Source organism: Pholcus phalangioides, unplaced genomic scaffold, assembly GCF_987345545.1.
Source record: "Pholcus phalangioides strain wild (caught in Gottingen) unplaced genomic scaffold, Ppha-v1.0 ptg000018l_1, whole genome shotgun sequence".
In the NCBI taxonomy this organism is placed as follows: Eukaryota; Metazoa; Arthropoda; class Arachnida; order Araneae; family Pholcidae; genus Pholcus; species Pholcus phalangioides.
In genome coordinates this window covers 4534521-4543761 of record NW_028301611.1, presented here as the reverse complement: position 1 = coordinate 4543761, position 9241 = coordinate 4534521, and the positions used below count along the sequence as shown (strand labels likewise).

The 9241-nt window shown below is 35.9% G+C and overlaps 1 protein-coding gene across 2 annotated transcripts in view; it reads right to left on the bottom strand.

Moving 5' to 3' along the window:
• Window positions 1–1196: 1196 nt before the first annotated feature.
• Edc3 (Enhancer of mRNA-decapping protein 3) overlaps window positions 1197–9241 on the bottom strand; it is a 38391-nt gene continuing 30346 nt past the window's right edge. Inside the window, exons 5-6 of one of the 2 annotated variants that reach the window (XM_089247605.1) lie at window positions 5915–6138; window positions 1197–1770 (exon numbers count right to left, since the gene is read on the bottom strand). In XM_089247605.1, the coding sequence (XP_089103731.1) occupies window positions 1427–1770; window positions 5915–6138 (568 nt within the window). In that variant the 3' untranslated portion in view covers window positions 1197–1426. The remainder of the gene's footprint in view (window positions 1771–5914; window positions 6139–9241) is intronic. The other variant, XM_089247606.1, reaches the window with a different exon arrangement.

The window sequence follows — 9241 nt, the reverse complement described above, 5'->3', positions numbered from 1 at the left end:
TTTTTTTTCCTTTTATAGGTGATTAATGACTCCATTTAAAGAAAAATTACCTAAGATTTAAAGGAGCATTTTCATCTTCAAAGAAATTTGGAGGAGTAAAGTTGAATTTCGATGAGTGAATTATGCATCTATATGCGTATTGGTGAGCACTGCATGTGAATGACCATGTGAACGACCTATAGAGCAAGGAACTAGATCAGCAGGTGACCAAGAGCGAGAGCAAAAAATTATTCTGGACAGCTTTTTTGATAAAAAAAGTATGGTGCTCCTATGAAGCCTGGTTGGCACCTAAATTATTATTTTGATTTTCCAAGTATATTATATACATAGTATTCCTAGTATATATTTCAACTTTAGCCGCTTAAGAAATCTGTAGCTTCAAATCCTATCTATTCATAGATATCACTGGGAAAAATAGAGTATTGCACTTTATAAAAAAAAAAACACATACATCCCCCCTCCCCTAGGTTAGGCTTTTTGGCACAGCTTCCCTCCCCACCCCAGCAAAGACCTTAAACGAGCTTCCTAGATTGATTTTCTAGTAAATTGATGAAAAAGAAATTAAGATTGAACTTGGGACCTCTAGGCTAGAAATTTGTCAGCCAAATTCTCGCAGGAACCGAGATGCATACATATAGATAGTAAAGGGTTCCTAGCATGTATCAATTTGTTAAGTTCTGCAGAAAAATGTGTATGAGATTCATGTACAGTTAAGTAATGAATAGCAAAGGGCAGAGGACCACAAATACTTAAACTCCTGTAACTACAAAGAGAAGAAAAAAAAAACAGGGTCTGGTGGGTGAGAACAAAATAAGATTGAACATTATCTTACTTCAGGGCTGGAAAAATCCCAGGTCGTCATGGCGACTAAAAAATGGGTGTTGGCGGCTGAAATTTGCTTTGTGTAGTTACAAAATCAGAGGCTAAGAACAGTACAAAATGTTTGAATTCATAGCAGAACATCTGCCAACATGAGTCACTATGCTCTGAAAAAGTCAAAAGAAACCTTTTTGGTCTTTTTCTTTGGGTAAAATAAATTTCGGCACCCAAAATTTTTTCATGGTGCCTGAATTTTTTTGTGATTTGTCCAGCCCTACCTTACCTACTTTTGAAGTGAGTTTCAAAAATGTAGAAAACATGCCGTTTGGTGATTGAGCAATCATTTTTAAATCTAACAATGAATTGACAATCCATTATCATTCACAAATAAAGATATTTTATTATATATATAGCATTATATATATTTCATAAATAAGTAGATAAATACTCATTTTAAAAGATACATATTTACACATCACTTCAGATTGGGTGCATATTGAATACCTCTTATTTGACAATCATTTGTGCATTCATAATGCATTCTCATAAGTAACATAACATGAAAAATACCACCCACATTTTTGTTGCGGTTAAACTGGGTGTAAGTTCATTTGTACGACTCAGCTTTTTTGCTGTATACTGGTATCACGAACCGGGAACCAAAGGGGGAAGAATACTGACAACCCAGCTCTGTGAATACACCTTTAGGAAGACCAACGTCACAGATATACAGACTGCAGTCATCACAATCGAAAGCGAATGGCAAAGCTAAAGAGAGTATCCACTTGTGATTGAGCTGGCAGTTCTCGGGAAGAGGATCTAGACACAGAACAGGGGCTTTGGACTGGCTCACCCAGATCTTGGCTAGTTGCTGCGAGTTGTGCACTGGATTTTCTTTGCTGTCGTGCGAGTTGACGGCACAGATAATGATGTCCACCGACGATGGAAGATCTGCAGTTAGAATTATTGATAAAATAAATATCAGCATCAACGACTCTAAATCAATGATATATTTTCATGTTATTTCCTAACTATAAGGGTGGATCAAATTAAAATGGAAAAGTTGTTATAATTAGGTTTATTTTTGTACGAGTGTGGCAAAAGTTTATCTGGAATCACATGATATGGGCAAAAACAATACGTCCGGCTAAAATGATTTAGATTACAATGTGCAATAAAGTTATAAATGCAATGTACCGCATACATATACTATATTACATTGAAAAAACCACATGTGGATATTTTGTAAATAAATTTTTATTTCTTTTACGATACAATACAATACTTTATTAGTGAGAAATAAGGAATACAGAAAAAAGGGAAAGAAAAAAAATTTGACCAAGGAGTCAAATGGCCCGTACTGGCAATCACAATTTATTTTTGATCTTTCTTAAAAAGACATTAGGTTTTATTTACTTGAATGACGCATGATTTTAAATGATATTAAAAGTATTTTGTACTTTATACAAAAATTGCCACGTTTTTAAGACAAATAAATTCAATTGGTCGAATGGTAGACGCGTTTCGGCTCTTCCATGGAGAGCCGTCATCAGGACCTCGTGGTCAGAATACACACGAATGAGTCGTGGAAGAGTGATGTTTACGTCTGGTCGTCCGAAGAGTTCGCCTTTGTATTTGCTGCGTCCGAGTGGTCTTTGGATGCGAATTGGGGAGCAAACGTAAACATCACTCTTCCACGACTCATTCGTGTGTATTCTGACCACGAGGTCCTGATGACGGCTCTCCATGGAAGAGCCGAAACGCGTCGACCATTCGACCAATTGAATTTATTTGTCTTAAAAACGTGGCAATTTTTGTATAAATTAAAACCAGGCAAAGTTACTCATTTTTTGTGATAATATTTTGTACTTATTGTATTTTGAATTAGTAATTTTATGGTAATTACTTTTTTTCCAAATGGTTGTCATAAAAAACAAAAAAGTTAATAAAAACAATGGAGTTTATCTTTAAAATATGTATACAATGAAGCTGCTTATTTAAACATGAAATGAGAAGATTTACCAGTAGAATCTTGGTAACTCGACACCCCAAAAGTATCAATAAACATGTCGACTTAAGATGATGTCAATTGGCTGGGTTTTGCTCTAAATGTTTGTCTGATAATTTTTGTGTACGTAACTATGTACATTCGAACAATTCCATTAAATAAAATGCTAATTCCCATTCATTTTAATTTGGATTGTTTCATAATAGAATCAAAACATATAAAAAAAATTTACCTCATGAAAATTAATTAAGTATTTATTATTTGTTTGTATATTTGTTTGTGTTTTTCTTTCCGAAGAGAAAACAAAAATTCTTCTACACTATTTAGTTTATCCCGCGATTGTTCAGCTTTTTCTTGAGTGCATCGGAATCGACATATAACATCTACAACTTTTAATGAATCATGGCGAGATGGTGCAGATATTTCTGAATTTTCTGATTCTATTTCTTTGGAACATGAAGCAACTCTTTGGTTTATTGATTCTAGAATATTGTCATCTTCTAAAAGTCCTGAAGTTAGAAGATCAGAGTCAATGTTCACAAATTCATTCTAGATACAATAACCCGTAGCATTAATTATGCTTTCTCCACACCTAATCTGAGAAGAATCTTCTGAGAAATTTCATTTCCCAGACTCCGAACAAAAACCAACATGACGAAAGCAGTTCCAAATCGTGGCACTCGTGACTGACTTCCATGCAGAATGAACCATTTCACCAGCATCCAAAACAGAAATTTTTGCATCCATTCAAACATTCACAAATTTTTTTGGTCTGTAATTTTCTGTAAAAAGTTTTCCTACTTAGGATAATTCCTTGATCCATTGGTTGTGAAATTGCTGTTGAATTAGGTGGTATTGAAAGGTGATCGCTGAAAGGTCCATCATTTTTGGAGGAGCTGTGCAATTTTATCAAAAATAAATTAAATTTTCCCCTTCTCATTTGAAAATTTTCTGTCTAGCTTCCTTGACCATTGTTCAAAAATCTCCGATGTCATCCATGCCTTTTTGTTTTCCACGAAATTATAAAACTAAGTTCCGCCGAAAACATTCTTCGCAACAGACAATATTGAAACTTCCAGTAGATAAGATTTTCATCTTTATCGGATGTTGACAATGTCCACACTTTTTTTGATCATGAAAAGAATGAAAGATCTTTTTTGGAAACGGCACTAAAATGAGAAGCTGGCCAACAGGTTTCAAACATTTATTCTCCACATGCAATGCCCCCCAACCCCAAAAAAAAGGGACCCATCATAGAGAACAGAGAAACAAAGGATTGTCGAAATACCCAGGAACAATGTTGAAAAATTCTTAGAACTGGTAACACACAGGCAATTGTGAAAACCAGTTGTGGTAAAGGGGCAAAAATTATAGTGAAGTTGATTCAAATATGTGTCGAGTTAGAGTTTTCTCTACATTGAAATTAGTATTGTGCCAACCAAGGGAATAATAGATGTCGAGTTATCTTTGTGTCAAGTTATTGAGATTCCACTGTATAAGCTAAAATTAACTTTTAACATCTGAAAGTATTAAATATACAACATCCAAATTCGGAAATGTAATGTGAGTCACGTTAAAAAAATGATTTGTATCATAGGTGGCCAACAGCTGGCCTGGAAGGAGATTTTGTGCAGCCTCTGACAAGGTAAAAATAATGCATATATAAATTAAATTTGTGACCATTATTTGAGCTATTGGTTCTTATTTTTTCTGATTAACGAACTACTTACATTCATTATTTCTAGTAACAAAAATAATTTATCATGTTCTCGCCATACTGCCATTGAAACGCACAAATTGCTCACATGTTTGTTATGGACATTTTTTTCTTCTTAGCAAGATGTTTGTTGTAGCCTTTGTATTTCTCTCAATGTATATTTGGTATGCTGCTCAATGTGACAAAACTTTCTCAAAGTGTATGCCAACTCAAAACGTCACCTCGAAACCAACTAGGCTAAAATCTCTAATAATTCCAAAAGGCAAAAATGTTTCATGATTAAAATGCTGTTGATATTGCGCCTTTGACTAAAGGAGTGCAAAACCCAAATACAATGATAATATTTATGCCAAAAACAGAGAAGCATTCATCTCTCAATTTCAACATGGCAGATTGGTGGCATTCCATGTTGCACCAGACTGGCACTTCATCAAACTGAACCACAGACAGACAGACATGACCGCCCAGAGAGACCATCTTGGAATGGTTTGCACTCTTTCCCAAAGGGATGGATGGTCTCGAAGAGAAAAGAAACTGAACCACAGACATCAGACATTCTGGTTGATGAAGATTAAGTATCAGTGTATGAAAAAGTAGAGGGATACAAAAGCCCAAGGTAAAAGATTAGCGATTAAATTTCCAGTGTTTCACCCATCACTTATGGTGTATACAAATCTGAGTTTTCTGGGTAATTTCACTTGTTCTGCTTATACACCTGAGTGTCTCTCTTGGTGCAGCCTGTAACGCAGCAACTGACCATTATGTTAGCCCTTGAACAGAAATAAATTGGCAATCCCCCTAATTTATATTATTAAATAATATGTTAAAAACTAAATTTTTTTTATATGAAGTACTGTACATCTTAGTAATATCAGCCTTTTACTTTACAAGTTTAATTCTATAAATTCCTTATCGGAGAACAGAAATATTCAGGCATATGCAACACTATAAAGGTGTGTTCCTTCTTTTCCTTAACACGAGTCACGATTGGAAGTATGGCTGAAAGAGTGATTTAAGAATATATTATCATGCTCACAAAAAAATAAATTTTGTTCATTAATCTTTATGGAAATTTTATTTACATTCAATACAATTTGGCAAAAATGTGCTTGATTGTAATGTGTCATGTGGAATTGCCCATAGAATGACTATCTTATATGTTCTTCTTTCGAAATAATGTCCATTTTCGATAGAATGATGGTGGTTGTTATAACGCATTTTGGCTGTATAAAACTATCTCAAGTTTAACATTTTATTTTTTCGTTTCATTAGTGATGAAGTCAAACCAGCAGAGATTGATATATATATATATATATATATATATATTTTTTTTGTCAGCAACAGTAGGAAGAGAAAAATCAAGAAATTACCATGGATATTTAGACGAATCATTCCATCTGTCAAGGAAAACAGACCAAGTTCTCTGGAGAAAGAGTTTGCAGCTTTTGAGTTGGACGCCATCAGACTGAGGACCGCAACATTCACCTGATGATTGGCAAGATGTCTGCCACAGTTTATTGCTTGTGCACCTTGAATGTGCGGGCCACAAAGAATTACGACTGTTGGCTTCTGGTGAAGGTTTTGCGGATTCAACCTGAAAGAGAGGGGAAAAATTTGTGCAATGCTGATAAGAAATAATTCTGAAATTTTATTCACATGAGTTATTTTGCTCAACCAAGATAACTCATGTAATAAATTCATATTGACCCACTGGAAGGACGTTTAGTCCCTTGAGGTCATAGAGTGTCTGTATCATTGGGCAGTCAGCGGTCATGTCTGTCTGCCTGTATCATTGTTATTTTTGTCTTTTTTTTTGTAATTTCTTTTGTGATGAATATCTCACTTGTCTTGAATGTACATTTTCTGTGTTGTGTTCCGTCAATAATCCATATACAGGGCTTCCATAATCAATGACCCTATTTTAAAGTAGCCTACAGACGAAACCAGTCATCAGAAAATTGTGAAATTTTGTGGAGGACTTCATGAAAACGCCACCAGAAGGCATTTTATTAAGAAATGACACATTTAGGCAAACATTTACAATTTTAACAACTGTTACACTTTTACAATTGTTACTGCAACAAAACATGTTCCACGTGATAGCTATCATTTTCAGATGCCATGTGAAATCGCAAGATGGCATGTTCCACAACTGACCAAAGTGTGTGCTGGGAAATGTTCAGCACGTGGCGTGAAATGCTGCCTTTAAGGTCAGGTAAAGTTCTTGGATTATTACGACTTAACAGACGTTTCAAATGCTTCCAAAGCCAAAAATCTCATGGATTAAGGTACATGGATCTGGGAGACAATGGATTAGGGAAGTGCCAGCTGATGACACGTTCTTCTGTAAAATGTGTTTTAAGAAAATTGTTAACGCACACTGCAATGTGTGGAGGAGCTCCATCTCACATAAAGACACTGTCTTCTAGGCAGTGACGTGCTTGTAGAGCCGGGACAATTTCACTGCGTAACAGCAATGTGCATCGCTTCCCGGTGATTGAACATGTCACTGGACCTGTAGAACGTAACTCCTTGTAGAAATAGGGACTGCGAATAAATGATGCAGTAAATCCACACCATACCGTCACTTTTGGTGAGTGCAGCAGAACCTCTAAGATAGTGTGGGGATTTTCTGGTTCCTAAATTCAGCAGTTGTGAGTATCGACTGCACCATCCAAGTGAAAATGCGCTTCGTCTGTCCAGAGGATATTCCAAGCGCATTCTAAATCTACCTCAACACGAGCTAGAAACTGCAGTGATAAGCAGAGTCAAGCGTCATAATCATGTGGAAGCAACCACTGCACAAGTGAAAGTTTGTATGCATAATATCGGAGGATATTCCGCATGATCATATGGACAGTTGAACATGGCCTATCCAACGCTTGTCGCTTGTACTACATGCCTGACACTAGAGCTACCACTAGTACCACGAGAATTTGAAGCTGCCCTCTTCCACCTGAAGTGAAACCTCTTGTACCGCATCTATAGAAACAGGTTTTCCTCCTCTTCCAGGATGAACAGCCAACAATCCTGTGGTTTCAAATTTCATTACCATACTCCGAAGGTTTTCAACATTCAGTGGACCTTTGTAACATGGCAACCTGGGATCCTTCACAATTCCTTAATTCTTCAATACTTAAATCTTTGTTTAGACAACAGGGACTGCTTGGCTACTGGAAACACCTTGCGGTACCCACTGGCAATCTGGTTGTTTGGGTCAGTTTAGTTTGATAAGTCTGGCAGTGTGGGATGGGGTATCTTGATTTTCGGATGACAATGGGACCAGAGGTCAGGCTGCCAATATCACACATAAATTCCATTTACACCCATGTGAAGGAGATCCTAGAGGTTTGCCCTATCACCTTCCTCTTTCAATTGTGGGGTCCTATGTCTCGTTGGTGAGACCTCATCACCAAACTCAGAGAAAGTGATGAATTACTTGTGCAATATAAAGACATTAGCGTTTCATAAACACAGTTATAAATAAATGTGCAATATTTTACCTTCACGCCGTTGGTGGGCCATAGACCACTTTATGGTTAAATAGCTTCATGAAATTCTTCATTGTGCAATAGGCTTAATATTGTAGACCCTAGCCAGGTCTCCAATTGTTTGTGTTTGTATTGTTGCCAAATTCTGTGTACATTATTTTACAATATTATTCTTCCCTTTGATATGTAAATGAGAAATTGTTATTGCAATGTTTTATGCTAATTTCAATGTTGATGATTAATTCTTGTGATTGGATCCTGTCATGATGTATGATGGGAGTGTTTTCAGATAAATACAGGATACCTAGTGAGATGCCAAGCAATTTCAGCTCCTTCAAAACAGCTATCTAATCATTAAGGCATTTCACCCATTGAGGCTGTTGCGACTCCCACTGCTTCCCAACAGAGGGAGGCAGAGGTACCATATGTACGAGCTGTATTATTATTATTATTTCTTTTTCCTTTTTTTGTGTGAGTATATTTCAGTAGTACACATCATGTAACTGAGGAGAAAAGAAGGGTAGAACGTCTTCTGTCACTCTGATTTAAGAAAAGAAAAGAATAGAATAGTTTTGTTTTTCGACTAAGTGTTGTTTAATTCTTGCCCAGTGTATCACTTCATTCATAATGCGAGAGGGGTAAGTTTTAATTTTTATTTGGTAGAAACATGATTTTAAATTAAATTTTAGATCGACCCGGACGGGTTCCGCTTTGTCGATCCCTAAACAAGTGGCGAGCCAGCCAGGATTAAGAATTTTTGATTTTAAGAGTTTTTAAATGAAATAATTTTAGATTTAGTTGAAAAACAATTTTTGGATTTTCCAAGTGAAATAAGTTTAGATTTTAATCGAAGGTATTTTATTTGAAGAATTTCCATCATGGAAAAGTTAGTTAGACAACGAAAGCCAATTAGAAGTTCATTCACAAAAACGGTAAACTCTCTTAAAGAGGAATTAGGTAATGAACCAGTGAATCAGAGTGAAATTCTAGATAAATTTAGCAAGCTTGAAGAGTTAAAAGAAAAACTAGAAAATCTAGACGGTTCGGTTCTAGATGCACTTCTAGACTTGAAAGATGTTAGTGATGATGATGTCTCAAAAGAATATGATACCACGGAAGAGTATAGAGATGTGTTTATTACCATCAAACGTCTGGTAAATGAGGCATTACAAAATGCCAGTCCAGAACAGGGCAGTAAGGCAGAAT